The sequence below is a fragment of the Drosophila navojoa genome, chromosome X, assembly GCF_054131105.1.
Source record: "Drosophila navojoa isolate 15081-1374.11 chromosome X, UAZ_NAV_1.0, whole genome shotgun sequence".
NCBI lineage: Eukaryota > Metazoa > Arthropoda > Insecta > Diptera > Drosophilidae > Drosophila > Drosophila navojoa.
Genome location: NC_142895.1, coordinates 28368921 through 28386547, shown reverse-complemented (window position 1 = coordinate 28386547; position 17627 = coordinate 28368921). Strand labels below are relative to the sequence as shown.

The following is a 17627-nucleotide window of genomic DNA, read 5'->3' as shown; positions in this document are numbered from 1 at the left end:
TTTTGCTCCCTCCAGAGTATACACATGCACCCATACGTACACATACACAATGTCAATTAAGCTATTCGATTTAGTTAGGCAAAAATATTTTAGAATGACTTTCAAATTCTGACCTCTAGTAGGTTTGTATGGCTGAGAACAGTTTTGTTTCGATCTGTAAGGGAGCTCATGGGGAGAGAAACCCTTATATACATATGTACATATGAATAAATGTATGTATACAGACATGCAATATTATATTTATCTAGTATTCAGATTCAAAACAAATATTCTTTTAATCGCATTTTGTATGTATGTACATGCAATCCTCCGCTTAGGTATTAAAAATCAAATCACGCTACAAAATGCTGTCCAGTGCTGTGAAATTTAAGTGCTCTATCTGATAATGAAACAATAAAAAATATAATAATTAGTTGTGATGTCACCAATTCTAATCGACGCTCGATCGTGTGTTTTGTGTGCGAACCAAACTAATTGAGAGGTATTTAAATTTAACTAATTAAGAAATTGACAAATAATAGCGAGTGAAAATGCAAGTCCAAGTGTGGTGAGAAAATGGGTGTTATTATAAAATTATATAAATATTTGTTTGTAATTTCAATTTTAATATTTGTATAACATAAAATGAAATATTGTTGCAATCAATTTTTTTTTTTTGGGATTGTGTCATAGCACTTATTTTCCTAAGCCCATATACATATATATATATGTGCATACATGTGTATGTGTGTATGTGTGCATATGACGACATTTGTACGCACCACACCTTTTTCTGCAGTCTATGAATGACTGTCAATCATGCTGGCCGTCAATCGGCGTAGGGTGCACAGCGCCGTATATTAACTGCGCCGCAAAATCAAGACAAGTACATAAATTGTAAAAAAAGCTTCAACCGCTACACCACCGCCAACAACAACAATTAATAATAAAACAGAAACAGAAAACAACAGCAGCGAACACAACAAAATGCCAAACGAAAACAAACAAGTAAAAGTGGTCTGAGCTATCGAATATGACCGGCTAGATACCCTGTGTGGCGAGCAAGCACACATACACACACACATGTAGTGGGCTGCAGCAGCTATAAAAGTAATAGATAAAATAGAGTTTTTCTTTTATACGTTACAGTGCAATGTAAACGCTCTGGACATAGTTCGTGATCATTTTCTATAATACACAACTCAGCTATGGGCAAACATAGTCAAGCATACCCGCTTGGCGCTCTTTTGGCGTGCAGGGCACATAAAGCAGGCAAAGCAAGCAAGCGACGACCGGCTTCTCTTCTTTCGTGCTTTACAGCTATACACACACACACATATTCATAGAGAGAGAGACACGACTGCGCCTCAGCAGCTGCGCCACGCATGTGTTCATTCAATAGCTTCACCGCTGCCTCTCTCAATACATGCGCAGCGACACTCACACACATGCGAATGCGGCCGTTGGCAGCGCAGGCGCAGCCCGCCCGCCGCAAAGGCGGGGACAGCGGCTATGTGATTGCAGCGACGTTGGCGTTGCCGTTGGCGCTGGCTTCTTTGCTACTACGGCCAATGCGCTGCGACGCGTTTAAAATGTCGCATTCGCCGACGCTTTGAGCTCAGTCTAAAAACGGCAGTTAGAGCGATTGACCAGTCAGCTGCTGCCCTGCTGCGCACACACACTAGTCAAATAGACAGTCAGTCAGTCAGTCAGTCAGTCAAACAAACATTTAGTCAGTCACTAGGCGCTTGTTCGTTCTTGTGCTCCGCTCCGATTCAAGTTGTTTTGATTATTCGTATTCGAAATTGAAATTGACCTTCTTGGTGGACGCGCTTTAGTGAAACCGATCAAAGCAAAAGTCGAGTCATAGACAAAAAGAAATCATAGAACGAACAGCAACAAGACCAACAACACAATGACGCCGGTAAAGTTCTATTTCGATTTCCTTAATCAGGCTAGCCGATCACTTTACATACTACTGGAGGCATCCAAGATTCCATTCGAGGCGATACCCATATCAATGGTCAAAGGTAAGTTGAGTACGTGCTCAAAAGCTCGCGCAGAAGCCCAAAGGTTGTTTCCACATTCACACACACATACACACATACAGCCCAAACAACTACACACATATGCAGATGCATGCATGTATTGCATGTGTCTATGCACTCAAGTCTATTTCTATCTCTTTCAAATATAAAATTTTTTTTTTTGAGCGTTTCCAAAAATTTTCCACTTGTTTAAAATTCAGCTAATCAAGTTATCGAAGGGGAAAGTGCAATACGTGTGTAAATAAATGCATATGTATGGTAATATCTGATAGATAGGCTTCTATAAAAACAATATGTACCACATATTATAATAATAATATTAATGAGATCATAATAAAAATAAATAAAAGTAATAAAAATAATTTTGTAAATCAGACAGATTATTTTAGTTCTTGGAAATAGTTCATTGAATAGTTCGAAATTGGATTTGAAATACTCCAAAATATTGAATATAAATTCGGACTTATGTACAACTATATATGTATGTATAATAATAAATTAATATATCAAATAAATTATATATCAATAATAAACATGTATATTTTTAATACAATTAGAAATCAGATTTGGAATACTTCAAACTTGAACTATGTTTATATACATATAATTAGAAATCAGATTTGAAATCCCTCAAAATATTTGATATAATTTCTGTCTTTCACAAACGCTAAAACGTGACATTTCAATTATTTTGCAAGTAGTTACATATTTATTAAAGTGCAGTTACAGAAAACCATTATGAATAACAAAGTAAAAACAAAATAAATATAAAAACATGAGAATTTCGATTTGCCTTAGTCATTAAATTAGATTGTTAATCATCAATTCAATTTAATAAACATGATATAAGTATATGTAGGACTCAGAAACTAATGAGATATTTTTATTTTGATAAGTCAAGGAAAACAAATGAATTTCTTTCTATATTTAGTCTCCATAGATTGTTCCTATGGCATAGTTATCCGATGGTGATAAGCGTTGCTAAGAACAGGCAGGAATGACAAGTCTATAATGACTCGTCGCTTGATACTGATAAAGAATCAAATGCCGACTAACTTATGTATACACAGATATAGGTATACATACATATACATATGTATGTATGTAGCTAGTATGAGCTTAATGGGGTCGAAGATGTCTTACAGTTCGTTCGTATCATCATATACTGCAATATGTGTATGTATGTATGTATATTCACTATCTATATGGTCGAATCGGCAAACTAGAAGAAGGAAATTACTTCAAATACATGCATGGCTCGTATAGATGGCCCAATGCTTATATAAATAGATATGCGCTAATTGTTTTAGTTTAATTTTGCAGTAATTACCTTTTTTGCGCAGTCTATATGCAAGTATGTATGTATGTATATATGTATGTATGTATGTATGTATAGATATCGGCAATATCGGTGTTAATATGGTCAAATCGTAGATCTACAACGAACTTTTCGCACGCAGCTGCAAGGTTTGCTTTTGTGGCCGAGGCATGAAAATAGAATCAGCAATATTTGAAAAAATATTTAAATGATAAACAAGAAAACAAGTTTGGGCCGCTCAAAGCAAAGCCGCCCCCGACTAGAATATACCCTGTAGTTGGCATTAAGCTGATATGCATGGCATCTTTTCATAATAAACATTTCATTCCTTTCATTTAGATCTCTTTCTCTCTAGTTTAGATCTGATGGTTGGATATTATCGTAACATTCTGACTCCAAAGCCCATATTTACATTGTGCAGCTAGGGTACAGGGTATAGAGGGCAGAGGGCAGAAGAGAATCAAATGTATTTGTTTATTAGCGGGCGCGTGCTGTTTACACTGTTTAGCAAAATTGCCTGATGAAGAGAGGGTTATAGCTCTTCCAATGGATATTCAATATTTGTCTCGCTTGTTGTTTGTTTGCAATCTCTTTTAAGCAAATTGATAGCAATAAAACTGAGCTTGTTTTCGACATGTTTTAGACTTAATTCTTTTTATGGGCCAGATCATTGCAGTAGTTCAGTACGTAGGGCATGTTCTAGAGTATGACTGATACGGCCAATATCAATCTGTGTGTTATCAGATGGTTGACTACCAAATAAGTTCTCGTCTAATGACATCCCACGCCCACATTTGGTTATATAAATACCAAAAATGCACAGTTTGAATATTGATTAGCAAATCGATTTCGATTAGTTTGTACGCCAATTGGGTATCGTTATCAGCAAACAAATAATAATCGATCATTGGAATTGATGGCTAGCAAAGGAGCAGAAAGTACAGTCGTGTTTGCACTGAAAGAAAGAGAAGCACGTGGAATCTATCTGAAAACATGAGCTAAAACTCGTCCAACGAATCTGTTAATCGAAATATGCATGGTTATCAGGAAATTGTAATATGCATATCATAACTCTTTGCCATAACTGTAACTGTGTTGCGCAGTGTGTGTTTTCGTCTTTGCGAAAAACAAGCCAAACACAGCAGAAGCCGCAGTTGAAGCTATTGACTTGGTCAAGGTTGAATGCTGTCGACTTGTTAAGTGAAATATTAGAGCTGAGACACACACACATCTACGTACATATCATATACCTGGGTGTATACATATGTGCATAGATGCATTTATATAATAGAGTTATTGTTGTAGTCAGCTATTTCGAACTTCCCGATCTATAGATGCATGCATATACATATGTATGTACACGTATCCGCATCAGCTGTATGCAAATTGCGGATTAACTCACCGGCTTCCGCCAGTTGGCGCAGCGGCAAGTGCAGTAAAACTTGAACCTGAGTGGACTTTGGAGCGTACGAAATCGAAATGCAAACGACTTTTGCTCAATAGTGTAAGCGTGCGAGCGACATCTCGCATTCGGCCGACTGGCCACTGGCCCCGAGCCAGTGCATTGAGCCCGGCCAAGCTGCAGTCGAGATCTGGCCAACTCACGTTTGTCCATAGAGCGGACTGCCTTGAACAGATTAATGGTCGTTAAACTAATCGAGGCCCGAAACTCTACAAACAGAGCTGTTACAAAAAAAAAAAAAAAAAAAAAAAAAACATATATGTATATAAATTTATATAATATACATACATATATTCTTCAAGTGAACAAACAATGCTAGTTTGAACTAACTTAGGTGTCAGCAGTAGACATCGCTTGCAGTTTAGATAATCGTTGTGTAAGATCTCATGACCTATGACTCAGCGTTAGACAGTTTTTAATAATAGACTGTAAGATCTATTGACTCATTCCCTTCCATAGGTGAGCATTTGACGGGAGAGTTTCGGGACAAAGTCAATCGTTTCCGCAAGCTGCCCGCGATCACCGATCACGGCTATCCGCTGTCCGAGAGCGTGGCCATATTCCGCCATCTGGCACGCGAGAAGCTAGTGCCGGAGCACTGGTATCCGCACCGTCACCTGGGCCGCAGTCGTGTCGACGAGTATCTCGCCTGGCAGCAGACCAACATGGATGTGGCGTGCACCGACTACTTCCAGCAAAAGTGGCTGGTGCCCTACCTCCAGAAGACGCGACCCTCCGATAATGCGGTAAGTGCGAAAATATTTCACCGACCTAAGAATATAGACAATATTTATGTAGATTATATAGACTACAAACCATAAATGTAAAGACTATATTACTACTATGTATATATTATAAATGGATATGCGTAGGATATTTGGTTCCTTACACTAGAACCCACCGATCCGATCTAGACTGATCGTAATCATTCCGGACTTCATCTTATATGTTGAAAGTAAACACAAATCATTGATTTTATTGCAGTTCTAAAACTAGTTTTTTATAGTTACCTGGATTCCAAAGCAGTACTGCAGCTGCTTAAGAAATGAACTTAACTTTGGCATTAAGTATATACTCTTCGAACTTTCAGTAAACTAAAGCACTTTAGTGTTCCAATTGAGAAAATGAGAATTATTTAGCTTTCATCAAAACTAACCGATTGCAGTCAGCGCAGTCTTGCTATTCTGATTTCCAAAGTCCCATATTTATCAAATACACATACATATGTATGTGTATCTAATTCATTATTTGAAGAGCCTGCACAGTCAGTCTAAAATATATAGTTTTGGTACCTTAAAAATGTAATAGAGTTATCGATTAAATTGAGTTATCGAAAAGATACCTATACTAAAAGTATAAGTCTCGAGCATATGTAATTTTTTAGTTTGTTGCAACAGTACGGAAAGAAGAGTATTAGAATGCAAGGAGGGAAAGACGGACTGATAGATGCCGAAGGGTGCACGAATAGTATATACTTTATGGGGTCTTCCACGTCCCTTTTTACTGCCGAATTTCCATTCTCACATAGCCATTGTAATTTTTAATTTATATTAAAGTACAAAATTCGAAAATAATTGATACAGGTGAATTCAGCTAGCAAGCAGCTGGAGCACACACTTAATGACTTCGAGGAGCTGTTCCTGAATTCCCGTAAATTTATGCTGGGGGAGAACATTTCGTATGCGGACCTCAGTGCCATCTGCGAAATAGACCAGCCGAGTAAGAAAATATTTGGGCAAATTCCATTTCGATAATAATATTAACTATATCGATAATATTTGCAGAGAGCATTGGCTACAATACCTTCAAGAACCGAAATAAGCTGGCCCGCTGGTACGAAGCTGTGCGCGAGGAGCTGGGCCCCTACTACACCGACGTCCAGAAGGAGTTCGAGGCCAAGCTGAAGCTGACCAATGATGCTGCGCAGGGCGAGAAGCAGGCGCAGGCAGTCAAGCAATGATCAGTTCGGGTCGCAACAGCTTTTGTTTATATAAATGTCTATATATGTATGTATATATACCCTGTACACATTGGAGGAAGGGTGTCGTTGGATGCTCACCTATTTTTGTCTGTTTCTCAGTTTGTTTATCATTTTAAGGTCGTTTCAGGATCGATCTAGTTCAAATATCTATCATAGCCTTTAGAATTAACTTTTTCATATCGGAAATTCGAACTTTAATTTTTCATTAGTCTTAAATCGCATCACTTCAGTCTACCCAATGTCTACAGGGTTAAAAATACGATATATTCGGTAACCGAAGATAACTGTTTATTTAGTACTTTTTTTTTTTTTTTTGTGAACCGTATGTATGTAGCTATTACGTATTAAACTGTGTGTATATTTTAAGAGAGCTATGTTAAAATATTGTACCGAAAGAAAACCCCGAGTTTTAGGCTAGTTCGATCTACATTGTAAAGCCGCTCTGATGTATTGTTAAAAATCGATGTTTTCTACAGACTTTTATGTGAAACGATCTACATATATGTACCTTAAAGATATTTGCCTACCTGTTCCCGCATCTATTCCACTGTGATGAGAGTATTCGGCAGTCGAGTGTAACCGACTGCGCAGTTCTCACTTGTTGAAATGTACGACTTTAATAAATTGGTTTTGTTTTTATTTTTGTTCTTGCTTGTTTGTTTTATGTTTATACTAAAATACCTTGAAAGTTATTGTATTTAATGACCTGCATCTAAAAATAATATATATATGTATATATATTTACTAAAATTTGAATTTGAATTTGAAAGAAAATTTGCATTTTAAGCCGGTTGCTGGTTTTGTTTTGGTTGTTTTCTTAAGTGTAGTAGATCTAGTCAAACATATTGATTTTACTCTGTGAAAGCGAGTGTATTGTGTTTTTTTTTTTTTTTTTTTTGGTTTTGTTTTGTGCAAGGCTCGTTCGTATGGCCGACTGTCCGTATTACCGCTACATAGTATATGCTTCCAATGCTTACTTATATGTACATCTGCTCTTGTCAGAGAAAGCTTTAACAGTTCGTTTTTTCATATTTATAAATAATAAATACATGTATATATGTATGTATGCGTTTATGGTAAGCTAGCTAGAGTGACAATTACAATTACATACATCGGATTTTAATTGTGAACGCACACATGCATCAATACACACGTTCCACAGTTTTTATAGCTTTAAGCTTGTGCCATCTCGCTCTCACTTAATAGGTATTTGTGCACATACATATGTTCCACAGTTATAGATAAAGCAATACGCAAAAATGTTCAAAAGAAGTTGTTAGAGCAGAGCCGTAGGCTATCCCGCTCTCGCTTCGTATGCATGTTGCCCGAACAGAGCTTACACCATCTCGCTCTAACATTTGCTTTTGCATTCAACTCTAATGGAAGATACATGTTTGTGTTGGTGTGTGAGTGTGAGTGTGAAGGAAGTCACAGTGCGTTTCGTTCTTATTGGCTATCGCATATAATGGAAGGCTTCGGTCGTTCTCTCATGGAGAGCGTCGAAAGCTGAGCATAAGTTTAGTACCAGAGACGGAGTAAATTCTGCGGCATGTTTGAATTTAACGAACAAAAGTAATTTTAAGTGAATCTGAACGAATCTGAAACCGATTTCATCTCAGCCAATACGGCAGGAAATGAGTTTGGGAAATACTTTTCTTTGGCACTTTTTGAAGTTGAACTAAAAATTGGAAGCTTTCGATCTTAAACTTAACTAGCAAAGCCATGTGGTCTTCGTTTGTGCATATAAACCGAGCCGCCTACTGGTCGTGTTTGCGGCTGGGATTCGCAACTTATCGATATTTAGTTTTTGTTTCGATACACACGGAGTGTTGTTCTGTTATTAGTTTGCATTGTTTCTAACGAGCTAGTCTGTCTAATTGCTATTCTGTTTGAGTACATATCCATATACAATATGCATGTATATGTACATACATACATGTGGCTTGTGCGCGGTAATGTTAGTTTTCTTTGATTTAGTTTTTGTTTTTGTCATTCTTTCATTTTGTTTTTGTTTAGTCAAAAGGCACTGCTGCATTCTAGCGCATTGTTCTCTGGGCTTTGCGATTCGCCCTCTCTCTTTACACGTACTTAAAAAAGTATGTCTTTTCTTTTTATTTATTTTTAAATTTTTTTTTTATTTTTAATTATTGATTTCTGCATTTCCTTATGTATTTGTGCATTAATGTGATTTTGTTTTAGCGCCCATACAGTATTATCTACGTTGTTCTCATTACACATACATAGTCCTAAAAAAGAAATATATATATGTACATGTATGTAAAATATACACATACATATATGTATATACAATAACTATTTGTATTTGCATTTGTATTTCCTCTTTGCAAGTCCTTTACAGCTAAAGCTTTACACATCAAAACTTGAAACATTTACAATACATTTTGAAGCACATTGAAAAAATTAATTTTCTCAAGTCTGACATACACAAATATACATATGTCCATACATACATACATACACTGATTACTTAAGAGAAACAGCAAACATGTTATAAATGTTTATATGTATTTGTTGTTGTTGTTGTTGTTGTTGTTGTTGTCTTTGTGCAATAGGAACACGCTCGGCCATTGGAAGCGTCGGGCGACCAAGACCAGATCGAAGCCTGATTAATTACAGTTATTAGCCAATATTTTGTTGCTGTTGAATTGTCTATCTAAATATACATACATGAACCGAGTGGATTCATTAACCATTCTCAATTGTGCATTGTTCTCAGTGTGCCGAAAAATACCAAAAAGCAAAAGAAAATGAGAAAATAAAGCTAAAACGAAAACAACTCGAATTACTGCTAAGGGAATATCCCTAATACTGCTCTATACATTGGTATAGTTAGGCATCCAAAACGGATGGTTTGCGGCTTTAAGAGCTGTGGCTAAAAGCAAATTTGATTTTATTTGAAACACTCGTTGGCTTTACACTTAAAACTTTTTCTAGCAGTAGTAAAAGTTGATTTCATTAATTTTTTTTGGTATTTTTTGGCACTCTGATGTCCTTTGACCGCCTACTAAGTTGCGTTTTGATTAAAAGCTTACATCTAGGTGACGCTTGAGCTGCTGCTGTCTATTCGAGCTGATCGTCTTGGCTTTGGTCTTCGTCCTCGATGGCGTCCTCGTCCTGCTCGTCGTGCTCGTTGAGCAGGGGACTGTCGTCGCCCAGCCGATTGGGCGGCAGCCCGCTGCCCGGCGTCGTGGGTGCCGAGCGCGAGATCCAGCCTTTGCGGGCGACCCGCCCGCGATTCACGAAGAAGTTGGCGCCGCTGACCACGCTGCTGATGGGACTCTTGAGCACGCAGCGCTGGGCCGCCGGCGGCGTCACCACGGCCATTGGTATGTAGAGCGCCTTGTTGGGCGGCTTCGAGGCGTAGAACTTCTTGGCTCTGCTGGGCGTTGCCGCTGTGGGCGTGGTCGCGGTCGGGCTCGATGTGGACTGCTGGTGCTGCAAGGAGGCCGGGCGCGCCAACGGCTTGGCCAGCGCAGCTTGCGGGAACTGCGGCAACTGCGGCAACTGCGGCAACTGCGGCTTGGCTAGCAGCAGCTGCTCGTAGCTGACGTCGGCCTGCAGCTTGCTAATCTGGTCGAGAATCTCGCGCACCTCGCCCGTCGGACTGGTCGCCTGTGGCGGCGAGCCGGGTGTGCCTATGTTCGAGAGGCTGCTCACGCCCGACACTGTGCTGCCTGTGGTCGGCGCCGCGGCCGCCGCCGCCGCTGCCGCCTCCACAGCCGACACCAGCTGGCAGCAGTTCTCGAGGCTGTGCAGCGGATTCGACTGGATGCAGCCGTTGTTGTACATCACAGGCGTGCCGCCGGCCGCCAGCGCCAGGCTGCAGAGGGACGTCGCTTGCGTGGCGACGCCGCTGGCCATGCCGCCGGCCTCGTTGGCCGCCGCTGCCGTCCCCGCTGCCGGCGCACCGAAGCCCGCCACGCAGCTGTTGTTCACGAAGATATCACTGAGGCTGCTGCGACTGTTCGCCATGTAGCGGAAGTGCTGGTCGCTCTGCGACTGCAGGAACCCGCCGCTCACGCCGCCCACATGCACCAGCCCGGCGGAGTCCATGGCCGACTCGTCGGGCGAGAAGTGGCCGCTGTGCGAGTTGTGCAGTCGCGTGCTGTAGTGGGCCGTGCCCGAGCCCAGGCCCACATTCCTGTCCAGGGCGACGGTGGCGTAGTGCGCGCGCGGCTGGTACTCCGGCTCCACCAGCTGCGATGCGGAGCGAGGCAGGCCGTACTGCGGTGCCGCCAGCTGGCCGTTGGGCGGCGGCTCTCGGTTGGCCCCGTAGTGCAGGCCGAGCTCGGGGCTGGCTGCACGGGAGTAGGGCGGCGGCACCAGCGTGTTGGCCTCGTTGATGTTGCAAATGAAGCTGGAGCTGAGCGAGTCCACGGTGCTGGCGGCGCTCAGCGAGCCCGCCGGACGCACAATATAGTTGCGAAAGTATTGCACCATCAGATAGCTGGAGCCGGCGTTGCCTTTGCTGTTTTCGTTGTTGCACGTGAAGACGAGCGGATAGAGATCCGGCTTCGAGGTGACCTGTCGAAATCAGATAAATCCTTAGCCTGAGCTCAGTCACTTAAATTAGCAGATCAACTCACCTCCGTGTAGGGCGGCGGCGGATGATGGAACGAGTTGCAGCGACTGTACTGCGGCGGTGCATAGCACGAGCCGGCGGAGTCGCCCTCGGATTGGGTGTGATGCTCCGTGAAGCCCCAGCCGCACAGTGTGCGACGCTTCTTCCAAAGCGAGTAGGCACAGAGGATGGCCAAAATGACGGCCACCACGACGCACCTGCGGGGGGAGACAAAAGTAAGACAGCGAATCAGTAAGGATTGCGCTCGGAGTCTGTGCGAGGATCTCTTACTGCTCCGTTTGCAGTTGGCGCGTCTGTATGAAGAAGCCCATGGAAGAAGCCCAGTGGACGCACCGCAGGCAGACTCGAGTCGAGTAGAGACTGCGGCTGGCTGCGTTCGTAATCGAATGCCAACTAAATGGGCTGCCTATTCGCTTGGCTTTTTGGCGACGTGAGATTTGATTATGTGAGCGAACCGAAGGGGGTAAGAGGGTAAGACCCCTCTACCCCTCTACCCCCATGCCCCCATGCCCCGCACCACTATGGGTGGCACTGCGGTTGGGACAGTGACAGTGAAAAGAGCCAGTGTCTCATTAGTTGGCAATGCCATTTGGCGCTTTCTGTCTCGTCTGGGGATCCGGGGCCGGCCCGGCCCGACTTGCATAAGGCCTTGTCTTGACTTGACGCAACTCAGTCAGGGGCCAACTTGCTGCCAATAATAATACTCATACTCGCACTAATACTGCCTGACTGTATCTGCTAGGCCCCACACAATGCCAATCAGCCCCGGCCCAGCCCCGACCTTGAACGCTGTGCAGCGCCCCCCGTCCCGGGGGACGACGACTGCAGCCACAATGCATGCACACTAGATATATATCATTTTCTAAATGGTCCGCTACTTACCAAAAGAACCAGTGACTGATAAAGAACAGGTTCAGTACGTGCTCCGACGGTGGTGGCAGCTGCCTAGGCCCGCTCTGATACGGCGGACAGCAGCCTTGGGTGCAGCATTCCCGGGGCAGTGAACAGATGTGCCCGCCCTCGCAGAATCGTGCCTTGACCTGCGAATCGAAATGGAACGCAAAGAGACATCAGCTGCAGTCAAGACATCGCTACGAACAATTAAGCATATTAATAAGCGAGAGGAGTATGCTCCAGCAAATTAATTGCTAGAGCAAACAATTTGAATAAATGTTACACAGCCAGACAGATGGACAGACAGACAGGCAAACAGGCAGGTGAAACGAAACAAAGTAAAACAATCAGCTAACAAAGTCAACAAAACAATGAGGAGCAGTTCTATACCAAAATCGGAACAACGACTACAACTAGCTGCAGTAGATATGAATGTTATGACTATAATTAGGAAAATGATGTGCATAAAAGTATAGTAGTATAACAGTATAAGGGTAAACGAATATAACAGTATTTCAGTTAAACAGAGTAACGGTATAACTGCTTAACAGTATAACACTATAATATCATTAGAGTATACTCGTATAACAATACACCAATCTTAAAGTATGATAGTATATGAATATTTCAGTTGAACAGTAAGTATAACAGAATAATAGTATCGGGTATAACAGTATAACATAATACCAGTATAACAGTACATCAGTATACCAGAATAATAATATAACATCAATACAATATAGCCGTATAACATTATGCCAGTATAACAGTACATCAGTATACCAGAATAATAATAGTACATCAATACAATATAACCGTATAACATTATACCAGTATAACAGTACATCAGTATATCAGAATAATGATAGTACATCAATACAATATAACCGTATAACATTATACCAGTATAACAGTACATCAGTATACCAGAATAATAATATAATATCAATACAATATAACCGTATAACATTATACCAGTATCAAATTATAACAGATTAATAGAAAATCAGTATTTAACGGAATAACAGTATAAGAATGTACCGTTTAACAGCACACCAGTATAACAATATATAAAAGTAAAGCAATTTAACTGTAGGTATCAGTTAACTGTTTAATTGTAGTATCCCAATATTACAGCATTTAAGAATAGCAAGATAACAATATAACAGTATAACAATATTGATGTTCAATAATGTTACAGTAATAAAGGATCACAATATAAAAGCACATGAGTATATCAGTAAAGTTATCGAGCGTAAGCCCGAAACCGAATTGAAGAGCAAACTATTTAAAGCTTTAAAGTAAGAAAATGCTAGAGCTGTTATTATGTCTATAAGAGGGTTGCTATGGCTTTATTCAAAGATTCACATTATATTATTCTCGCATAATGCATCCAAACTATGAATATTAAGAATGTCTTCAGTTTCAATTTGAATAAACAAGAACAGAATTGCACAAGAATTTCTTAATTATTTGCATATATGTATGTAATCTAAGGAAAACACCCCAGTTAATCCAGGGTATCTGCCTAAATGTTGTGCTGCCTCTATGTAATTTTGGCAAATGTAATTTGAGCTTGCAACATTTATGTGGGGCAGGGACTGGGCGCTGCGTGCTGGGGGCTAAGGAAACTTACTTGAACGGGCAGCCGCAGCAGAGCGAAAAGTATTGGAAATAGACGGAGCATTGTTGAAGCATGAAACCACATGGTGGCCACGATGTTGTCCAACTGGCGCCAAATGTCGATTGGGGTGGATCGACTTGCCCTGTCTGGGGATGTTCTTGCTGCTGCTGCTGCTGCTGCTGCTGTTGTTTCTGTTGTTTAGCTGCAGGCTGTGTTGCTGTTGTTGTTGTTGTTGTTATTCGTGTGATTCTGTTTTTCCGTTTTTGGTGCTCTTGAATGTTTGAGCTAGTTTCGTGTCTCGATGATTTTTGATACCCTTTCGCTTACAATAGGCACACACACACACACGCACACTTACACACGCACACAAATATACACGCACGAACGCACGCACGCACGCACACAGGCAGACTAGACGCCAGTCGCTACATGGCAGGGTGTTTTGTTTTGTCCTTGACAGACAATGCAATTTTTCGCTGCATACTTTTGTGCTGGTTGCCAAACGAGCTGCCTCAGTTGCCTCTCTTGTGTTTGTTGTTGTTGTTGTTGTGTTGTTGTTTCTGAGATGCAGCAACTAAGTGCCTTTTCAGTGTTTACTGCAGCGTTAGTCGATAAACTTTGAAAACGCAAACAATTTACGCATGTCTGTGCATGTATGTAGCTATGCAAATAGATGACAGCATAACGACACTAACACACGCACACACACACGCACGCGCGCTTATACAGCTAAAGCCAAACGTGTTATTTATTTAGTTTCTATACTCTTTTAGCGTCAAATATTTATTGTAATATTTTTTCTCGGTCGATTGTGTTCCTCTAGGTACTCCAAGCACTCACACAGACACAAAAAAAAAAACACACTGTTTTCGTGTAACAGCACTTTGCCAACGGTTTTCTTTATGCTCTTTCTTCGCGTGCCTTAACAGTTGTTGTGCTCTCTGCTCCTCCACATTTGTCAGTTGCTGCTGTTGCTGTTGTTGCTGTTGTTGTTGTTGGCAGGCAGGCAGGCAGGCAGTAAACAATTACAGAATACGAAAATGTTGTTGCTGCCCACCGAGGAGCCAACGGCTGGCTGTCGCTCAAGCTCAGCTAGAGTTCAAACTGCAGATAGCGCGTGCCGTACAAAGAGCACAAAGCCAAGCGTGCCACGAGCGTACAATAACAACTGGAAAGGTCTCTAACAAATATTAGAAGCAGCAAGCGACAGGCTTGCCAAGGCAACTGGGGCCGCGCCTGCTGCTGTGCTAGAAAAGCTCTCTTCGCTTTGCCAGACGCTGCCAACCCTTACAGCTGACTGCAGAGCTTTGGGCGAGCTTGCAAAGCTAAGCAATAAACAAAGCTGTGTATGTATATGTATATGCATTTGCATTTGTATGAATCAACTTACACAATACATATGGATGTATATACATACATGTGTATATTTTTGGGCGTTAAAAATAAACTCAGTTTTGAGTGTTGGGCTCTGAAGCTTTCGCCGTCTCACGCAAATCAATACCAGAGGCAGGGTTTACGATTTGCTTGAATTGAATTAAAGTAAAATGTTCCGATTTCTTTAAAGGAAACTTTTTATACGTTCATCATGTCCAAATTACAAAATCAAGCACGTAGTGTATAGCGCTTTTGTGCGATGTTAGATACTAGAAATTGGGAATACCTTTGTCTTAAAAGCTGGTTAAGATGTAGAATAATACGGGTAAAATAAAACATTTCGAAATGTTGGGAGCGTACATATCTAGCGTGTAAATTCATATTAGGTACTTGTCTATGTTATTTCGTGCAAAGTTATTTCTATATGTTTTTATTTGTTGACTGAGTGGCCTTAAGTTTTTTAAATTTGGAAGTTTGTTTAAGTTTTCTGTTTAACTAGGTTTTAATTATATTGATTTATCATTACACTGATCAATTAGCAAATTGAGTGTCTCGTCTGTTTCAGAGTCGTAGGTAGAAACAGACAGCGTGGGTACAAGCCTTGTTGAATTGGCAGCAAAGCAGTGGATTGCTTTGGCTTTTTTGCGTTTGGTTGGAATAGTAGCGAATATCTCGGGGCGAAATTCTCATTAGTATTGGCCAGAGGACGTGGTTCATTCAGAATTTGCTGACTTGAATTAGCTGGATTGATCTTTTGGCCATGATTGTCGAAGATAATAAGCAACTTAGATTAAGCCAAGTGTTATTTGGTCAATCTTGGCTGTAGGCAATGCACTCTTCATCGCTGAGGGCACCAAGTGGGAAGACGAAAGTCGAAGCAATCGATTCAATGAGTCAATTACCCACCAGAGGCCAAGAGAGAAGACAGTTTATGTTTTCTCCAAATTTTGAGAATCGTAAGCTTTCAGAACCGATAACTGCAATGGAGTTGAATATGCGTGTGCGCAGTCTGAGAAGAATGTGTAAGTTTTTGTTTTGCTTTTGCCTTGAGGCCTTGCCCTGTAGACGGGCATAGCCTAAACTATTTTATTATATATTGCCCTAAACTGACTTATGTCTACTATTACATTTTTCCTTGTGGCGATCTGGCACCATGATTTCCCATTTTCAATGGGATCAGGGTATAACAAGTAAGAAGGCTCCAGTCCATTCTAATGATTCTGTACTTCTTTATACTTCTTTATACATACATTCACATGCATCCGCACGCATGTATAAAAACGCGCTCTGCGAACAGCGCAGTAAGCAGCGACTGCGCTTGGACGGCGCTGCGGTGTGGGCAGGTTTATGATAATTTATTTGTTGAATAATTTTATTTCTAGATGTACAATCTTATTGAAACTTTCAGAACGTAATGTTCAAATGTATGTACATCCCAAAGCACAAGTTTCTAGTATTTGAAATGCGTGGTTTAAAAATTGGGGGCAAAGGGGGCGTGGTATCGAAAATCTGTTGATTACAAAATGTTTGTATTCATCATATGAATATACACAGTAAATCTGAAGTTTCCAGGTCTAATAGTGCTCAAATGAGGCTGAAAAAACAAAATCGTATTTCGATTATTCTCGTTAAAAAATTATCGGATGATTTATGTACAAAATAAGATAAACTCGTACTGCGTATGGTATACATGAGTATGCATTCCAATCCGCTGAGATCGACGCAATCAAGCAGACGGACGGACAGGGCTATATCTACTCAGATCGTCGTGCTGATCAAGAATACATATATTTTTATGGGGTCTGCGATGATTCCTTCTGCCTGTTACATACTTTTCACAAAACCATTATACCCTGGTTTCCCATTTTCAATGGGTTCAGAGTATAATAAGCCATTCGGGATAAAGCATACTTCGGTTGCTTACAACGCCTTTGACAATAACTGCATCCCCACATACTTATAGTAAATTAGTACTTATTTTGTATTTAAGTACAAAATATTTCGTAGAAATAATGGATATGGCAAAGCAACGGTTGCCGGGTCAGCTAGTATATATATGTATATATTTTTTGAGCCTGTAATGGAGTTATCCTGTATCACACTTTTCGGGTCAGACTATCAAACCTTGAATTACCTCTTTTGATTCAATTCTAGGGCTTGTTTTAGAATAAAGTTCGTATATATTGTGTATGGCTCAAATTCGAATAGCTTTGAAAAAAAGATATATATATTCACGACTGGCTTGAGTTATCTGAAATATTAGAGGTATTCATAGTCATCGAAATAAAGAACAAATTTTGAAAAGTATTTTTTTTTACACAGTTGTACTCTCTGGAATAGAGTC

At 40.8% G+C, this 17627-nt stretch overlaps 2 protein-coding genes across 3 annotated transcripts; one reads left to right on the top strand and one right to left on the bottom strand.

Moving 5' to 3' along the window:
- Positions 1-1592: 1592 nt before the first annotated feature.
- On the top strand, positions 1593-7427 carry GstT4 (Glutathione S transferase T4). Its single transcript, XM_018108710.3, has 4 exons — positions 1593-2009; positions 5267-5553; positions 6391-6526; positions 6592-7427. The coding sequence occupies exons 1-4, from the start codon at positions 1895-1897 to the stop codon at positions 6765-6767; spliced, it is 714 nt and encodes a 237-aa protein (XP_017964199.1). The 5' UTR covers positions 1593-1894; the 3' UTR covers positions 6768-7427.
- LOC108656560 (uncharacterized) lies at positions 6888-14432 on the bottom strand. 2 transcript variants are annotated; one of them, XM_089264414.1, is made up of 4 exons: positions 13922-14432; positions 12274-12431; positions 11396-11588; positions 6888-11333 (listed from the first exon to the last, which is right to left on the bottom strand). In XM_089264414.1, the coding sequence occupies exons 1-4, from the start codon at positions 13991-13993 to the stop codon at positions 9870-9872; spliced, it is 1887 nt and encodes a 628-aa protein (XP_089120540.1). In that variant the 5' UTR covers positions 13994-14432; the 3' UTR covers positions 6888-9869. The 2 variants fall into 2 exon arrangements, with proteins under 2 accessions (XP_089120540.1, XP_089120541.1); XM_089264415.1 differs by lacking the exons at positions 12274-12431; positions 13922-14432 and adding an exon at positions 11662-12248.
- Positions 14433-17627: the final 3195 nt, after the last annotated feature.